A 19,642-nucleotide genomic window follows, 5' to 3' on the forward strand; every position below is an offset into this window, starting at 1 on the left:
CTCAATTAACTTTCCGCACAGTGAAAGGACAGCAGCAGAGAGGTATGCCTCAACAGATTTCAGGGAGACCATTGTTTTCAATGGCATTCACACCTAAAAATAATTCTACAATTTCAAAATGTAATTATTACATATCGCAATGTATCAGTATATTAAGAGTTTAATATTTTTCATGTACAAAAGTCTGTCAGGAAGTTCAATGTTAAATGGTCTTGAGAAAGTCATTTAACCACTGTCTACCAGTTTCCCAATCTTACGAAGTAAGGCTGAGTACATATATAAGTACATACATAAGTAAATACACTTGTATAACATGAGATTCAAATACTTTGAAGTCCTTTGGCTGAAAACATTACAGATAGGAAAAGTTTTAAATTTATCACAGACTTATCTTTTCATCTTACTAATGAGATGGGAGTGTCTGGCCTTTGTCACAGACACTGTCATTATGGTTTCATCTGAAGGACACATGGCCCAGGCCCTTTCACTCATGGCTATTTAGGAGACTTAGCCATGTCCAGAATTAAGACCTAGTCATGCTGCTTTTTGTCTCCCGCTGTGAACATTAAAGTTAAAGTTCACTGTGTCTTCTCCATGGGGCCAAGCCATTCTGAAACAAAGGCATATTCACTATGCTGTAACTCATTTCTTAGTTTTGGATTCATGGTATTTTGAGCTGATGTGATGCTATTATTTAGTGACATATTTTAGCTTGATTTTCTGGTGAAGCATAAAGTTTTGGTATCGACCCAATGAACTCTAAAAAGCCTTCTGTCTAATTTCTAAAATGCATACTGAGTTGCAGAAAACACTTTCTCAAGCTCTTAAAAGACTACTAAACATCAGTGTTGCATGGAGGGCAGTAACATCTGCAAGCTTAGTGCTATATACTAGAAACATGCAAGTAGACAGCTATGAAATTAACACATTATAGGGTACCAAAAAAAAAGTTACCTTATTCGACTTCTGGTGGTAGGGGTGACTGATGCTGTAGGAGAAGATGAGAGTGAGAGCTGTGGTGAGGTGGTACCCATTGCCATGAGAGAGGCTGGAGATGTTCCATCAGGTGCACTGATATCCCTTTTGATTTCTTCACTACTTCTTCGAGAAACTAAGTGAAAAAAATGCCCATATGTTATCATTTGGGAACAGAAAACCTTTTAAACTCATTCCTGTTTTCTGACAACCATTTAATTCACAAATCAAGCATAGAAACCCATATATAATACCAAGCTTCAATGTTATTCTTGATATTTGCACTTTGCACAGACTTAAACTACCCCACCACGTTAATGATAAAGCCTGTATCTTGAAGGAAAGAAAATTTGATGAATGCATTTTAATGGAATACACTACCTCCACCTGAGAGATTTCATGAATAGGAAGGAATTTTAACACCAAATCATTTATTTTTCCTCCAATCCAAGCTCTTATGTTGCTAAGGCACAGGTAGTTAAGAAGAAAGTAATTTAGAAACGACAGTTGCTTTATCCGCTTAATCATAATCAAGGACTGACATCTAAGTGATGTTCTGGATATTAATTAAATGTTTTCAGCAGGCAAATTTAAAGACTGACCTGAAACCATTCAGCTACATTCCACAGAAAAACGCTTGCTTCAACTTAATAAAGGACAAACAGGATTTTTTTTTTTTTGAATGAATGACAGCACAATAATCATTTTCTGTATATCAAAATTCAGAATGGCTATATTTCCTCTATACAGAAGAGTTTTGAGTTAAAAGTACAAAGTTTGCCTTTACACCTACATAGTTACTATAATTTACATTTGTGCAAATCAAACATATAACTCTCCAAATATTTCAGATAATTATTTCCCAGCAGCTTCAGGGAAGTGTGTTATTTTATAAACACCAGACACAAGAAGTTGGGAAAACACTTCTGGGTGGATGTTTGTAAGACATAAATCAAAATAATCTAAAACACATTTTCTTCTTGAAACTGAAATATAGACTTGTTTTTTGATATTTGTCTCAAATTGGTTTTGCCCAGTTTATGGCAAGTACCATTTTCAGCATCATACCAATTGTGATATAAGTCTTAAAGATTTGTTTTTAGAAACCATGGCTGACCCTGAGACATAAGCTTGATAATAAACTAATACTCTATATAAACTTGCATTTATCAATTCTAATTTTTAAAAATCCACTATTAACATCAAAAGTACAGTAAACACTAAATAAAAGTAACACTTGTAAATACTTACAGGTTCTGCCAGTCACAACAATTATTTTAAAATGATTTAGTGCAAATATTCTTTTGTCCTACAGAATAGGTAGCAATTTTGCTATGGAACATGCATTAGTTAACGTATAATTATTCATTTGTTACATAAAATAAACAATCTTCCTCTCACTTTAGAAGATGTAGTGATTTTTTTCCACTACTGAAAAAAAAATCACAAATAAAAATGAAATAGAAAACAGAAGGAGAATATATTTCTCTGGTTCCCTTCCTGCTTAAAAAAAAAAAAAAAAAAAAAAAAAAAAAAAAAAAAAAAGAAATCCTACATTCAAGTAGTAATAGGTAATAGCAAGGAATAGTTTCTTCCTTCGTATATACCTCACCTACCAAAATTATTTTTAATACAGGAAAAGATGACACAGAAATAATCTATTACATGTGTGATAAACATCTGGTATCTTGGTGCAAGACTGCAACAGCAGACAGGACACTAGAAAAGCAATTAAAAAAATCTGTTGATGAGATAAAACAATATTGTTTTACCACTGGGCATAAGTATCTTCTCTCAAATATTCCAATAGAAAATTCATAGACTAAAAAAATAAAGACATTCAAAACATCCAAAGTTCTAGACAACAGCTTGGTGATTTGATGACTGAAGTTCTCTCTTGAAAAAGATCCACAGCAGCGAAATGAAGAGTCGCTATTTTTATTAGCTTTTTAGATAACGTGATATTACCCGAAATAGACTTGGCACTTTCCATAGCAGGTACTCTCGGCAAAGATGCTGGCCTGCTGGTAGAAGATGTTCTCAACAAGTGTTCTGGACAAAGAAAAAGAAAATGTCACTATCAAAGATTTCAGTTAAATCTCTAAGAGATTCAGGTACAAGCCATGAATGTTATCCACCAGTTACTGAATGAATTTGTCTGACAAGAAATGTTTTTATCTGCATGGAAGAAGGCCTAAAATTTGCTTGTCACCAATACATCAGGACCTTCTCAATCCATTTTCCCTAAAGCCTCTTTTACTAACACACTTGCCCTGGTCTGTTAAAAATGAATTGTTAAACCAAAAGGCTAAGCAAGGATTCCCATTTAGCATACTGCCAAAAATATTGCTTTCGCATGTGTGTTTTTTTTTTTTTTTTTTTTGACTTTTTTTGTTTTGCCTATGCAGTAGTGGCAAAATGTTTTTACATTCTGTAGCAAATGATCAGTTCTGCCTACTGCCAATGATTAACATCTGACTACAAAACTCCATCTTCTACAACATTAAATCAAAATTAGCTTTTTTCAGTTAACAGATGTCAACTTTTAAAATAAATATTCCTTCAAATAAAACATTTAAACTGTATACAAAAGGTTTGAATACTATACTGCTGTAAAAATACTTAGAAGATAGTAACCTGAATACAAAAAGTACGAAAATGAACAATGACGTTTAAAAAAAATGTGAGATCCAATTCATTAATTAGAACATGACAGATAGGAAACATACTCTGCTAAAAATATGCTTTAAAAATGTGAACAGTTGTAAACAGGAATTGTCTGGCATGCTTTATGCCATAATTCAGTCCTGCTCTTGCATTAACTGCATATAATGAAAATCCAAAAACAATATAAAGCATACCACTTCTTTTTGTGTTTAAGGCTTGTCTCTACCCACAAACTCTGTAACAATTAGAGAAATCTAAACTATCTTCTTGGAAAGGCATTTCAATGTTCCTAAAAATATCAAAGTATTCTAAAATTAAAACTCCACTCCAGCTGCATTCAACAAATAACCTCAATATGCATTCAACAAAAGCAAGAAGGAAATCTGGCACATACAAACTATTATGAAGTGCTACAAAAAACTTTAGAAAGCCTCAGACCTCAGGAATATCAAACAGAGGAAATATATAGGCTGGAGTCGTATGGGGATTATCTTGAGAAACATCTACCAAAAAAAAAAAAAAAACCCTAAACCAGGCATAGATCAGAGAGCTACGCCCAACATACGATAGCCATTCATTCTTACAGGAAGAGCACATTTGTGAACAATGTTTTCAGAGACAAAACAAAGTTCACAGAATGGAGAAATACTGGAAAACAGATAAATCAACACTCAATCACATTCCATGCAATTTTTCATTAAGCATGAAATCTTCAGGAGACAGATAAGTTCATATTTTTTTATTGATATACAATGTTATCCATCATCATCATTTCAGCTGGGGGGAGAAGGGGTGCAAAAAAACACAAACAAGAAACCCACCACATACCACAACCTAACCTCAGATGTTTGCTTTTTAAGATCTGGAAAACAGTAGCGGAACACATCCCCAACATCATCTTGCATTGATTTTACAAGTGATCTCAGTTTATGCAAACATTAAAAACTGACAAAACGCCCAGGCAGCAGGATGTAATTGTGGCTTCACTGAAAATCCAAAAAGAATCCTTCTGCTAAGCCACCATATGTGACAAAACAAATAATTAAAATTTGTTTTGCATTTTCTATTTAAAGTATAATAAAGTTAAAATATTCTGCTTTAGAAGTTTATTACATGGTGATGCTTTGGATACAAAAAGATATCAAATACAAAAATTATATTTTTACTAGAAAGGTTTAAATGAATTGGAATGAATACCTTGAACAGGGATTTCAGCATAGCTTGGTCTCTTGTCCGTCAAGGTGGCAAGGGGTTTTGAAGTTGAGATGGGTCCACTTATAGAATGCCTCTGAAACAGAAAAGCAGTTATATCACTTAATTGAAAGGTAAAAACAGTAAAACAGTGAATTACAGAATAATTTTTATAAATTCTAATGTAAGACGTCATTATTGATTTTAAAAAGTTAAAAATAAAGGAACTTTAAAACATACATAGTGAAATAGTTAGTGAAATGTGTCCTTTTTACTTGTTGCTTTTCATAATCTGAATATATATATACACATGTACATATCTATTATATACAGATACACACTCCTGTATAAATTGATGTAACATTTATTTCTTTAAACTGAAGCCTGTTTCACAAACCATGTTGCAAATTAACATTGTGAAGTTACATGCCTTTAACTGAAATCAGATGCAGTTTTTGTGTTAATTTTCATCTTCATTTATGTTGTTTGTACAAACCTGTTCTAGTTAAAACATGATACGTTTATTTAATCCTATACACGCATAGCCAAAATTTTACTGCTTGTTCTATATCACTAACATGTGCCTTTACAACTTAATGTCTTTCCCTGGAAAGTTAGGATAAGAGGATATTGGGGGCTGGTGACACCACTACTCTTCATTAAGAAAAACCCAAATTAAAGTGTTCTTTATTCACAATGTCAACAACTTGAGATTCTTTATCAACAACTGAAAAAAAATTTGTTGTTAAGTATTTGTCAAATACATAACAAAATACAAATGCAATCTTTTTCTTTTTATAAAGTCAATGTAATTTATAAAGTCAACTGTCCTACTTTAAAACAAATTACGAACTCCTTTCATGTTCATAACTGCAAAAGGAATTATGAACTGGCATCAACTCTGCAGATTTGAAACCAACATATGTTATTTGAATGATAAAAACAAGTTTTCCATTGTATTTTGTTCCTGTCTCTGAAGAACTTGCAAAATAGCAGCTAAGCGGATCTTTCCTTACTATTTCCAACAGAATTGTTTAGTAAACTGAAGGCAGTCAGGCCTACATGAATGAAGTGGAACAGAATAAAACCTGATTATTTCAGACTTGCCTTACCTTTAAAGTTCACTTCACCCACTTACAAAAAAGCCTGGGGTTTTTTTGTTTGTTTTTGTTTGTTTATTTGATTGTTTGTTTAAATAAAGGACCATATCCCTGTCTAACATGCTCTAGGTGACCGTGCTTGAGCAGGGAGGTTGGACTAGATGAGCTCCAGAGGTCCCTTCCAACCTTACTGATTCTATGATTCTATGATCAAAGTGAGTCTTTGTTTAAAAACAATTAAAAAAAATACACACGAAGAAAAAGGAAACAGGACTACAATAGAGGAAGATAATGAAGTTAAAACAAAAACATTTCATTTTGGCTAGCTCTGTGATTGTCATTACAAAGATAGAATTTCAGTCAGGAAACAAAGGTAGATAAAAAGCAGGCACAGCGTGCATAACCATTTAGCTTTATCACTTTCTTAACTTCCACGTATCATTTAAAAACAAACATCCTTTACAGATATTGTCAGAAAGTGATGGTATTACTCAACTGGCAACTTGCTGCGTATCTGTCTTGTCTCCTCGTTATAAAGCAAAGTGTTTGCTTTTCTGAGTTTTGCTCCTGTTGGAGCTGGACAGGGCTCAACCTTGCTGTTGCTAGTTCTTATTAAACTACCCTACTACTTCAACTACGAGGATTCATGTAGTGATTAATACTCAGAAAATTAGAGGAAAACAAACAAGCTAATATGTTGATGAAGTTCCAATTGGCAACATCTTCCCAGCAGCACTGCACAAATCTCTTTTGGGGAATAATTTTTCCTGAAGCATTTTTTAAAGTGTTAGAAACGTTTCTGCTTCATTGAGTTTTTGACGAATTTGCAGGTTTTACTTACAAAACAAGATGCATGTGACGTGGAATCAAATATGTACACATCCTACCAATCCTTTTTTAAGTAGTTTTTTTTCCCCTCCAACTGGAAATACATTCTAAAATAGGCTTAAATGCTACACACCAGTTCTGTCCTCCATACCAACGTTCAAATCCCTGATAACAAGATCAAAAGTCCTTGGGAGTCAAATGCTTTTGATGGAGGCTATTAATGAGACAGAAATCAGTAAGGATACTTTGCAATCTGTGCTCCTGGTCTTATATTCATCGCTTTCCAGTCTACAGGGATGTCTAGCAGAAAAAAAGAGCTAGAAACCTTAAGGACTTCTTTTAGATGAGATTTATAGTGAACATAGTTCAGACTTAAGTTAAATGGTCTGTATGTTTACAGCTGATCCTCAAGAGTATATGCATACTTTACCTTAAAAACCCTCTGAATTATACATATATGCCTTAAATTATACACAAAGCAGAAGACATGGCAGAACAATATTTTACAGCAAAGACGCATTGTAAAATTAGAACACCTTAAAACAAAACTAAAAATCTAAAAATATTAATACTGGAGAAGAACCATTATTTTTAATTATGAAGAACAGACCAATTTTATCTTTGGACAGAGACTAATCTGACTACATTGAAGAAGGACAGAATAGTCTCTTTATAATGTAATTACAGTAATAGATAAAATTAAAGATGCTAAGACCATCATCTGTTTCTTTCTTACAGTCATTTCTATTCTGAAGACAAAGTTTCTGCCAGCTGAATGGCAGAAACTTTTTTCTGAATGGTTTCTTTTGTAATATGAGTTATCAGATAAATGTCAAAATACTGGAATATTACTGGGCTCCAGAGGAGAAACAGGCACACAGGTAAGACAAAAAAGTGAAGGGGGAGAAACACCTGACACTTCAAATTTAAGGCAAAACTGTGGTAGGATGAACCAATCCTATAAGGTCTGAATATTTTGCTTCTGACTCTCAATGCTTGTGCCTGTTCTTGGCTATGAAAGGAAACATGAGCTTCATCCACCACCCAGCTATCTATTGCTGATCACTTTGCACCAAGTACTTCAGCAAGACATTTACATCAGCAGTTTGCATTACAGACCACACTTTTAAAGCAAACAGGTGGACACAGTTCTTCACACATTAGTAGATAAGACCTGGAAGTCTTTGACACTCAACTGTTTGGAGCCTAAAGTCTATATATGTTCAAAGGGAGTCTGGACTGGCGAGCAATGAGTCTGAAAACACTTCTAGCTCAGAAAGTTCTCCTACCACAAAAACAGGAACAGCAAGTGCTCAAGGAAAGTAGCAGATACGGTTGCTTGTCCTTCTATTCCTCAACAGGCATCTGCTTTGGGCCACTCATAGTGAAACTAAGCTAATAGACTAGCTAGACTTTTGGGTTGACCAAGCAGGTTTGGTTTTAAATTCTGGAAAGTATTCTCTTCATAACTCCTTTCCTAAATCATTGCCGTATTGGTAAGCTAAATTAAACAACTGCTCTGTTCCAGTATTGACTTGAACCTGATGCCAGAAGGGAGGTTTTTTTGCTTGATATTTTCAGTTAAAAAAAAATGCATCTCCTTGTTCCATATTACAAAAAAATAAATAAAAGTACAGACTCTTAAGACTGAGGAAATTAATGTCACAGCCCAACACAGAAATGAAGCAACATGCCTAATTCAGTGAGGGCACATGCTGAAGCATCTGTACTTGAAGCAAGCCTCTTCACTTGAGCAACCAACCTATCTCATCAGAATGCCAAAATTGTGCCAGTTTCTTACTAAGTGCCCACTTAAATACTCCCTCTGAGATAGAGTAACATTTAACATTACATTTAAGAGTAACTAAAATTCATGATAGTAAGCACTGCTACACTCCTACAGAGATTGACTCTTTCACTTTTACCCAAGGTCTTAGACCAGGAATGACATCCACAAGGCAGGAGACTATACATCACTTCACATGGTGAATTTTTACACCTTGTTTTGATTGCAAGAGTGCAAAAAGCATGGAAAAAGAAAACAAAACAAAGATTGAGTAGAAGAGTATAGTAGAAATCAAAGTAGCAATGTGAAAATGAAGATGATGAAAATTGGTTTTAAATGTGAATCCCTTCTCTCTTGAAAAATATTCTTTAAATGCAATTTATATAACAGAAGTCACAAAGCTGCCTCCTGAATAATTACAAGAAAATCACCTATCTTCAGGAAGACAACAGAAGCAGTTTTCATTTACATGCCCTCGCCTTTGCTTTTCAGACAACGTTTCCCACTAATAAGCATCCAGCTATTAGTGATTTGGTTCTATACCTGAAATAGAACTCAAAATTCAAATTGTGATAGATTAAAAAAAAAAAAAAAAAAAAAAAAACATTAAAAGAAAACCTGTAAACTTTCTGAATGGGCTTGCAATACTGCAAGATGTTACTTTGGTTACCAAAAAAAAGGAAGAGAAGTTTATGGTTAATTTTTAAGTACATAATGTGAAATAAACCTTAGGTTTCATTGAAAAGTCTTTCTGCCAAAGCACTAGTCTAACCCTTTAGAATATGAAATTAAGTGTGCCTTTTCCTACAAGAACACAGCAATAAAGACAGATCAATAGAAACAAAACATCTAACTGCTTTAGAAAACTGCTGCCATGAAGGACTGAACCCCAGAAAACAGCAGAAGCTTTCACAAAAACATTTAACTCTTCCATACTGCTCTTAAGTTTTGTGTTTGCTTTATAAAATTTATTCCCAAGTGAATAAATCTATACTAGTTGAGTGCAACAGAATGTTCAGTTTGTTTCAGGTATTGATCCTACAGCACTAAAAACCAACACTGATACAGATTCTTCAGTTCACATGGAGAAGATTTGTTACTAAAACATCATGCTGACTTATGATAAAAATCAAATTTTGACTCTTCTGATTAGCAGCAACCTCTTGAAGTTAATAGAAGAATTACTGGTATTATAAAGCAAAAAAACATCCATTATTTGATTTTTCTTTGCAAACAAATAGAACCTGGTCCCATCTACTTTGTCCTTAAACTTGTTGGCTTTTGCCCAAATCCAGCTTGCACATAGATGGTGAGATAATATACAAACAGCAATAATCTAAAAACTAGAGCATCAGTGTACTGATGATGCAATCCTAGTGTTCCCAGACTTCTGTAGCAGATGAACAAATGAGACAAAGCTACAGAGGAGACAGGACAAAATACGTGGTACAATCAACAACTGGCTAAAACTCTCTCAAGTCAGTACAAAATGCATTAAGATAATCAGTTTACAGTGACTTCACCCCTCACTAGTCAGGACTGAGACCAAAAGCCCACGCAACATGGGATACATTTATACTGATGATTGCTCACAGATTCTGCATAAATCTTAGTCCGCTGCCCAGAGCGTTACTGCCATTTCCGTGCCAGGCACAGGACTAAGGACTGACAAACAGCAATTCTAAAACTAAGGAATGCAGATAAAGCATTCTTCACATACTTCTCAGTAGCACAGGAATAGTAAGGATGGGAATAATTATCAAGAACTTCCAAATCACATCAACTTATGAATCCCAGTGAAGGACTAGGAAAGCACATATTAAGATATCTGATAACTTTTCCTTTGGCTGCAATGCGTAAAGAGACATTACGCTAACAGAGCGTGCAATAATGTACACCTAAATAACAATAATCCCTCAAAAGAAAGTAAATGTTTTAAGGAGATATCTTTATATGGAGCAGAGATAGGAGGACTGGGAAGGAAAAGACACAGGCTGTGTCCGTATAAAGGATTTTGACATTTCTCTAACAAAGCTGTCCAAATGTCCTACTCTTTAAAGTGTCGTTAGGAAAACATCCTTTTGTTAGACTGAAAATCTTTAGTAACTACTTACTTGAGGCTATTTTATTGCTGTTTCCCACAAAGCCAGTCACTGTTTGTGTTTGTATATCACCCGTAGTTTCACATTCTCTTCTTCACAAAGAAGGATTAAGTGCAATTACAAAACACCTACCTGCATAGGGGACACAGCAGCAGCTGGGGGAGTTTTCATGGGGCTTGGACTCAGGGGAGTGCGAGGAATTGTGGCAGCAGCAGGACTTGGAACTAGCAGAAACAAAGAGAAAGCCATCACAAGCACTGCACTGTTTTACAGTGAAATGGAAGACTTGTACACAACAAACTGTCTCCTTGTAATTTACATTACTAGTTTTCCCAGAACACAACTGTAAAAGTTTCAATTAGTAACTGACCACAGAGTCTGAGCATTTCAAAGTGTGCCTACACATCCACTCCTCTGTAATTACATTCATCTTCTGTCTTGCCTATTTATATATAAAATCTCATCCACAGTAAAAAGAAATTTGAAGTTTACTGGGGGTGTGGACAAGATACAATTATCTTAAAAGATATAAACAATGACTTTATTGGTTCTCTGAACTCCAGACCATTAAAGACATGGGTGACAGGCTACTGGGTCCACAAGTAAGATGAGAAGGATATCCCGTATCACCAGCGGCTCCTTTCTTTTTTCCAAAGTCCATAGATCCTTATGGACTACTGTTACATAGACACTACAGGCCTATTGTTGTATAAGACAATCCCAAAGATTTTGGAACTAAAAAGGATGCTATGTTTTAAAAAAAAGTATGATAGCAGCCAAAGTAGTACTGAGTTGTTCAGTCAGCCATCTGATTATTTAATAGCAAGATTAGACATGAATGCTGGGGAAGGAGACAGATATCAGCTTACAGTAAAGGTAGAAAAAGAAGGCAGAGTGAGCTTGTCATTTTACCAAACAAGTGAGCTCCTTTATCCAAGGACAGATTATTAAAAAAAAAAAAAAAAAAAAAAAAAAAAAAAAACACTTCTAAATTAATACTGGGAACACAATGTCGGGTTATAAGCAGTTAAAAAAGAAATATGTGCAATGCACAGTATAGGTACTGTAAAACTCGTTTTTCTCTCCCACACATAGAGAGGGACTTACAATGACATTACTGTAAATGAATTGCAAAGGCAAAAGGCTTGGGGAGGAAAATGATTCAATTCGTACAAGCCATCATATACAGTCAAAAATAAAACCTAAATGTTTCCCATTTCAGGTAATTATTTGGATTCCTTATTCAATTCAACTTTAGCAAAAGCACCTATTTCCACAAATAGATAATTAAAGTCCATTGTTTTAACAGTGAGATTTTTTATATTTTAGAAAATATTCCTTATTTCTTTTAACAGGCAACACTGGTTGGGCCTCATTTAACTTTTCATTAGCATTGCATTCTTGAGAACGCAAGCTATTAAAAGAAGCAAACTTGGCTCTAGGTATTATACGGCTTCTAAAATACTTAATTAAGCACACCAAGTTCAGCATCTTAATAGGAAGACTGAAGTCAGCTGTGCTTCCAGGTACTATTATGTGTATAATTTGTGTCTATGTATTTCTAAAATATGGAAACACCGAATCACTGTCTGGCATATGAGTCATTGGCAATGTGGTAGTGAAGGCGAGGGGAAAAAAGATAAAAAAGATGTTTGCACTTAACCATAGAGAACGATCTGTTGCGCAATCTAGTTTGGGTTGCTTTGTTTCAGCCATCACTTAGATCACAACAGTACAATAAAGCAACTGACCTTGGAATGAGATAAGCCGTCAGAAGCATACATCTCAACATACGCAAATCCCTAACTCTGTGCAGCTACTTCACTGGTTAAAAATAATTACCTTGGGAGGCACTGTCAAATGACTTGATGAGTGTTTTTACAGTAGGAGTTGGCTCTGAGGAAGTAGACGATCTGCGACTCAGCCCCATTCCCTGTCTCAGGGCTGCCAAATCTCTTTCTACAGCATTCATGTAATTGTACACTCGACCACGTTCTTCTTCCTGCCTGAAATCAATATACAGTCCATTTAAATCATTTGAGATGCACTTTAACCTGGAAGGTGTTATAAGCTTGAACACAAATCTGAAGCCAACCTGAAAATCTATGGTCTAATTGATTCATTATATTAACCTAGTTTTCCTACCATTTTACTTTAGCAAAAATTATCAGCCTATATTATCACTGTAAACTCCTACAATTTACCAGCAAGAGACCTTAAGCACAGCTGAAAAGTCTATCAACTCAATACTCAAACTAAAGCTTAATTTCTGCCCATCTCTCTAATCTATACACACACACACTCACACACGTATGCATGTATGTTATTGTTCGGAAAATTTGAGGAGGAAGGACATTGCCACTTCATTTGAAAACAATCAACTTATTAAGACTTGTCTTCCCTGCCTGCACAAATAGAAAACAGTATTATGGAGGTAAGAATATGTTTCTGAAATACCTCTTTAGGTAGAGTCTAAACCATAGCTTCCAAACAAAAAAATCTGGAATATTAGAGCACAGTATTTATACTGTTTGTTGTATTCAGCGTCACTCACAAGATAAGAACTGTTGGGAAAACCTATTTTCTACAGTCTATATTAATTAATCGTTGCCTTATTTTTGCTTCAGACACTACAGCATGATTTTCCCCAGAACAGTAGCTATACTACTCCTTAGGAGTTTATTTCAGTTGTCTTTTAGTGCTTCACCTACAGCAAATCAAATGTCTAAAGATGCTGGTGGATTGAGAAATAATGAATACACTGATTGGAATCAGCAAGCCAATTCTACCTTCAAAAGTACAACTGTAACCTCAAAGGTTTTCAAGCAGTTACTAAACAATTACAAATCTGGCTGAAATGTATTACTAATAGCTGTTCATACTGCTCAGTTTGGCGACCTTACTTCAGCTAGTATGCCTTATCCCACCACCATCTAGCCAGCTCATTTTCTATTTTCTGTGCAACTTATCTGCTCTTCTCATCTCTTATCTCTCTACCATTAGGTTTTTCCCAAACTAGTAGCCTGCATAATCTCATATCCAATTGGTCTCTAGGTTAAGTCTGACCTATCCTACAAGATGGCCATCTATGTGACACACAAGATTGTTTAATATAGACATCACAAACACCATTGCTGTAGTTGTTGGAAGCTGAAAATCTACTCAGTACCTAGGGACAAAACAGGATTCAAATGCTGATGTCCAGAATGTCCTTAATCTATGGACTGAAAACTTTAATATTTCTGAAGGATGTATGACTCAGTTTCTAATACCTGTGTCACCTAGCTCTAGTAACAATACATTATAATTTGAAATGATTTTGTTAAAAAGTTAATTTGTATACAAGGCATGTCTAATTATTCCTAGAAAAAAATTCTCAGTGGAAATAAAACAGTAAAATACATATGCAGAATTAGAGAAGGTTTCTTCCGATGCAAAGAAAAGCAACTGTATTTTTAACCACACCAAAAGCCCTGGCAGCAAATGGTACTTGTTACGGTACAGGAAAACTATGCTGCTCGTTTTTCATACTGAGGGAAACTACATCATGTTCAGCTGTTAATTGGGAAAAATCCTCCCCTTCAATCTGGTCTTGTAAAAGTGCCAAACTGGATATACGTTGAGAGATAGCACACAGCACAAAGAAAAAAACCATTCATATATACATATATACTATTCCAAAATACCTATTATTTATTTTAAACACAAGTTTAACTATTTCTCTCCAGTTCATTCCTCAAAGCCTATATAAAGCAGCTAGTGGAAATATGGATCCTCACTGTGAGGATTTATGACCTTCCAGGGTCTCAGTAATAGCTACAATACTGAATTTCCAAAACTGTACCCTTCTAGAAAAGAGATTAATTCCCATTGTCTTGCATACTTGCGTGACTTTATTTCCTCCAACTCTTTAGTGAGCTTCTCATTTTTCTCCTGAGCTTCATGCAATCTACGCTTTAGGTCTCCTATCTCTTCCTGGGCCTCAGATTTTATATCATTTGCTATAACCACTGCAGTCTGTAGATCAGCTTGGAACTGACGCCATTCTGCTGACTCCTCCTACAAGCAAACAAAACTTTCAATTGAAAGCAGCAACAACTTTGAAGCTTAAAAAATAAGTTATCCCTATTATTCATAGTTTTCCTACACTGTTACAGGATATAACTTACAGGAGTGATAAAGGTACTGATCTCTGGCATTAAGTACAATCTAACTTGCAAGTTACATTGTTGAAGCCTGATTTTTATTTTTTTTTTCCGTTTCTAGAAATTCAGAAAACTTTTATAGTGGGGGAGGGGGGAAACATATACATGAACTCATGCATCAGAAGACACATGAGCAATTTCTCCCAAGCCCAACGACATTTTCTGGGACACGGTGAATTTTTCAAAAATTAACTCTTTAGTCTCTGTAGTTTGTAAACATATTGCAGCATAATGCCACTCTCTCAGAATGCTTTGAATGCTATTACGGCTAACAATTTTACACAATTCCACATGAAGGTCTTAAGACATTCCAACATACTGCATATTGATACTTCGGGATTTCAGGTTTTAACCTACCCGGAGTCTCCTGTGAAGATTCTTTATTTCTCTTTCCATGTCATGCTTTTGGTCCTGAAGCTTTTTAACGGTATCTGGAAAGAAAGTCAAATTCCAGGCAAGATCTTAGTCAGGCATCTATTTACTTAAGAAACAGTAACGGAAAGAACAGGTATGCAGTTTTAAAAACTTACTCAGAGAATACATTACTTTTTATAATCCAAAGCCATCTGGGGAAAAAAAATTGACCAGAAATTACCTAACAAAAAATGTCAATACATATATACTTCTATACAGAGAGGGGAAAACTGGCATAAGCTAACTCAATTCTGATACAAATCCCAGTCTCTTCTCACCCCTTCAGAGTATTAGCATAACAAAGTAACAAAAAATAAAAGCAAATAAAAATAGCGTACACAGGTAAAGTAACATGAAAGAATCCTAAAAACATGGGTGTTTGGAGCATTTTCCTCTTCAAACATCAGACCACTGTTTGAGGTTGAAATATGCTATGCTTAAAGCAAAGGGACAAACAGTCCATAAGATCATGGATCATGTCATGAAATAGAGAGGGTCCCCTAAATCCATCAACAGCTATGCAAAAGAGTACGTAGCTCGATCGCTCCCAGCTCCTAATCTGGCATCTGACCGGCTGGCCGCTGCGATTACTAGTCGTTACTCTACTCGGTACATGGGGCAGCGTGATCGATTACTCCATTCATAACTGAGCAACTGATGAAAAAGAAATACAGAATGAATTTCTGTTAGTGTATCACCTCATTGATCCTTGGATCTTCGGGAAGTTTCATTTCTCTAGCATTGTGTAGCTATGTCAAAACAGTAAAAACTATGTACCTGCTCATAGAGAGAGCCAATTGTGATTAATTATGTTTTTCAGTTCAGGTTCATTATTTCAAGAATTGTTGAGGAAAAAAAGTTTATATTTACAATGCTTTTATCACAAGATTGCAGGTACCTAATATATTTAGGCTGTTAAAAATGCAAAATCTTGCAAAAATCTACGAAATTGTATAATAAATATTTGAATAGTTAAAAGATACAGACGTACACTAGCATAAACAGACAGTATAAACAGACTGATAAGGTCAAGTTTTAGGGCTCTCATTCTGTAACAGGCAAAACTTTCCAAGAGCTTTGATTTGGCTATCAGGTCTCAGGAAAACCATCAAACCGAGATTCATTCAAAGCCCTTCCTCAGCCTATACCTTTGTCTCTGCAAGCTAGCCAAAAACTTCAATATTCTTGTAAAGATAACAATTAACAATTTAACAATTAAACAATTAATAATATAAATGAGACTATGATAGGTTAAATGGAAAACACTAAGCATTTCAGAAAGTTTAAGTCAGATGCAAAGACTGATACGTGCTGATTTAAACTGATACGTGCTGATGTGTACATTCAGTCAACTCTATTACGCTCATAAGTGCTTGAAAGTTTCCAGTTTTTCACTGTGGAATTCCTTTCAGTTTTTTCTTCTGAAGAAATTCTTGAGTTTTGCCTCAACAGTCCAGCTGCAGAGGCTTTTAATGCCACAGCTAGTTTCTTTTCAAGAATGATATAAACCTCAGTTGGCCTGAAAACATGATAACCTTCCAGGCTTGGAAAAGTTGAAACACTACAGCTAAACAGATATGTCTATTTTTACTGCCTTCTTACCAGGCCGCACATTTTATAAGACACATCCAACTGATCTTTAAGCCTTGAAGATAAGCCTAGCAGTGTGGGCCACTCAAATCACAGGCTACAACGATACTCAAGCAAAGCCTTCCACTTCGTAGCTTGTCTCAGCACGCACAACTTGATTGAGCAAAGCACACGGGGATGCTTTAGGTTAAAGGTATACAAGTCCTTCACCCTCATCACCCTTTTTTTCTTTAAACACATGCTAAAAACCTCCACTGCAAAATAGATAACTTTCAACACTGACAGCAACTCAACGTATCCAAAGGAGCTCCCAGTAGCAGCTGGAAATAAACTGTAGCAGATTTTTTCTTTTAAAAGAAAATGTTGCTTTTAAAAATGCCAATTTCTTTTACTAGTCCAAGCAAGCTACGGCTCATCTAAAAATAACCACAAATCAGAAACTCAAAATGCAGAGTTAAAGCTTGTGTAATGCCATTGTTTTGAGCTTTGTGAGATATGAAACGCACCATTAAGTTTTAGTGTATTTATGCTTTGAAGTAAAACACAATGGCCTGAATATTTTGCAGTTACTATAAACAATACCGAGCATTTTACAGCCAGTTTTGAAACGGTCTTCCCTTCACCCCCAATTCACAGAGGAGATTAAAAAAAAGACATCCAACCAAGCAGCAACTGAAAGAACTTGAAACCCAAACGAAGACTACATCAGTGACTTCATCTCGTACAGCTTGAACTCCGTTCCTCGCGTTGTCTCCCAAGTACCCCCTGAAAACGCAAGCAGATAAAACACGTACCCAGGCGGCAGCTCTCTACACGCCAACATTGTGGTATCTGTCCTTCCTCCTCCTCCTCCTCACACTCCCCTCCGCACGCAGCAGCCCATTTCACCTGCGTATACTGCTGCCTGCCCCAATTTTCAGCAAGGTGGGAAAGTTATCCAGCCTCTTGTTTTTAAGGATGTCAGATAAGAAAAAAGGAGAAGATAGAAGGGAAGGTGACTATTGTTCAGGGGCAACTGAAGAACAAGGGAGCCGTTCGGACCGATGGATAAGATAATCAAAGCTGGCAAGTACACAAATCAGCAAGCTGCTTTTTTTGCAGTTTGTTTTACTGCAAGATTCAATTATGTCTGTATTTTACAAAACAGTATTAATTGAAATCACAGCCTGATAACTTGCTTTTTAAAAGGTCACAAAATAAGTTACCAAAAATTCAAACTTCAACTGCGGGAGGGTACAGGGGACAATTTAACAGGGTATCATCCGAGTTTCATAAGGCTTCTGGTCAATTCTGTATCTGTAACATCTTCCAATTAGAATTAGCAGATAAAATCTATCACTACAAGACAAAAATTGATGTCAACATGCAATTATTTAATTTCAATACAGTATTTGTTTTTTTAAAAAGTTACAATATTCAGACACGCACGGTCATTTTGTAGCACAAGACATTACGATCTCTAATAAACGCCACTGAAGCAGTTCACCCTGACACAGGGAAACCATAACGGGCATTTTCAGGTTTTGTACCAGTTACACTGTTTTGCCTTGTTCTGCGATAGTGTTTCTACATTTAGTATAGGAATCGCTATCCTAGGATAAGCACATCTATATAAATAGAGCTGTGCCCGCATAACAGCTTCCTTGTATAGGAAGAAGCACTGGTCAAATATCCCAAGGCACAGGCAGTTTCCTTATCAATTTTGCTTTTGAGCTTATCGGCGTCAGACAGTTGGTCTATACAGCAGGACAGCTGAACGTTTTAAGTGTCCAACATCAGCAGAAAGGCCTCATTAAAAAAATTGTTAAGTTCTACTAACAATTAGGAAACTAACATTCAGCTGAGCTTTCTAAATTTATGCTAGAAAAGGCCTACACACAGTATGTAAAAATTTAGTCTCATAAATATCACGGCCATTACAATTATGAGATATAGCAGATTTAAAACTAATGTCTATAAATGTTTATTCACTGAATATTAAGTGCATCAACCTTTTTACTCAGCAGTCCAAAAAAAGTGGGCATAAATACCGAAAAAATGCAACTTTATTAAAGATTAGGATAACCGACACGTTCCGCATACATAGCTCACGCTAAACAAACACGCAAAATAACTTTCAGACTAAGAAGAAAGGTCTGACAGCTGGTAAGTTAACTTACAACCGTCTGTTTTCCGCAAGTCACAAGACAAAGCGCGCTGAAAAATTTCCGCTCCGCCGTGCGCTCGGCCGCTTGAGGACGCGGCCTCCCGCACGCCGCCGCGGAGGGCCAGGAGGGCGGCCGGGCTCAGCAGCAGCGCCGCCACCTCGAGCGCGCACGTCCCCCGAACGGCTCTCGGCCACGCTCTGCTTAGAGGTCACCCTTTTCGTGTTTTAAGGGCAGATTAAAACAGCAAAGCTGCAGGCGTTACGGGTGGTTTTAGGAACCGTGTTACCTGCAGCTCCTTTCCCTGCCTCTGTGCCGGCAGCACAAACTGACCGGGTGGCTTCCAGTCACTGCTATTTATATTCTGCTGTCCACCCCAAAGCGACCACAATTTTCGCAGGTGCCTACATATTAACAGCTAAAATGTGGTAATTCAACTTGTGTATCACCGCGAAAGACGTGTTTCATTATACGTTCTGCCGGGCAGCTTTCTCCCGTTTGGAAAGCCCGCAGAGACGTGCCCCCCAACTCCTAGTGCCGGGGCATTTCATGGTACCACAGTACTAACTAATGTTGACTGCCTAGGAAATTACATAAATGCTCACCACTTCATCTGGGAAGCATCTTTCCTCTAATTGCC

At 36.1% G+C, this 19,642-nt stretch overlaps 1 protein-coding gene across 3 annotated transcripts in view; it reads right to left on the minus strand.

Moving 5' to 3' along the window:
* SPECC1L (sperm antigen with calponin homology and coiled-coil domains 1 like) overlaps positions 1–19,642 on the minus strand; it is a 71,628-nt gene that overhangs the window by 25,734 nt on the left and 26,252 nt on the right. For all 3 annotated transcript variants that reach the window (XM_062589770.1, XM_062589768.1, XM_062589769.1), the window contains exons 6-12: positions 15,212–15,285; positions 14,533–14,708; positions 12,492–12,655; positions 10,782–10,873; positions 4,840–4,930; positions 2,944–3,027; positions 955–1,111 (exon numbers count right to left, since the gene is read on the minus strand). In XM_062589770.1, coding sequence (XP_062445754.1) covers positions 955–1,111; positions 2,944–3,027; positions 4,840–4,930; positions 10,782–10,873; positions 12,492–12,655; positions 14,533–14,708; positions 15,212–15,285 — 838 coding nt within the window. The remainder of the gene's footprint in view (positions 1–954; positions 1,112–2,943; positions 3,028–4,839; positions 4,931–10,781; positions 10,874–12,491; positions 12,656–14,532; positions 14,709–15,211; positions 15,286–19,642) is intronic.

The sequence above is a fragment of the Rhea pennata genome, chromosome 17 (genome assembly GCF_028389875.1).
Source record: "Rhea pennata isolate bPtePen1 chromosome 17, bPtePen1.pri, whole genome shotgun sequence".
NCBI classification, from domain to species: Eukaryota; Metazoa; Chordata; class Aves; order Rheiformes; family Rheidae; genus Rhea; species Rhea pennata.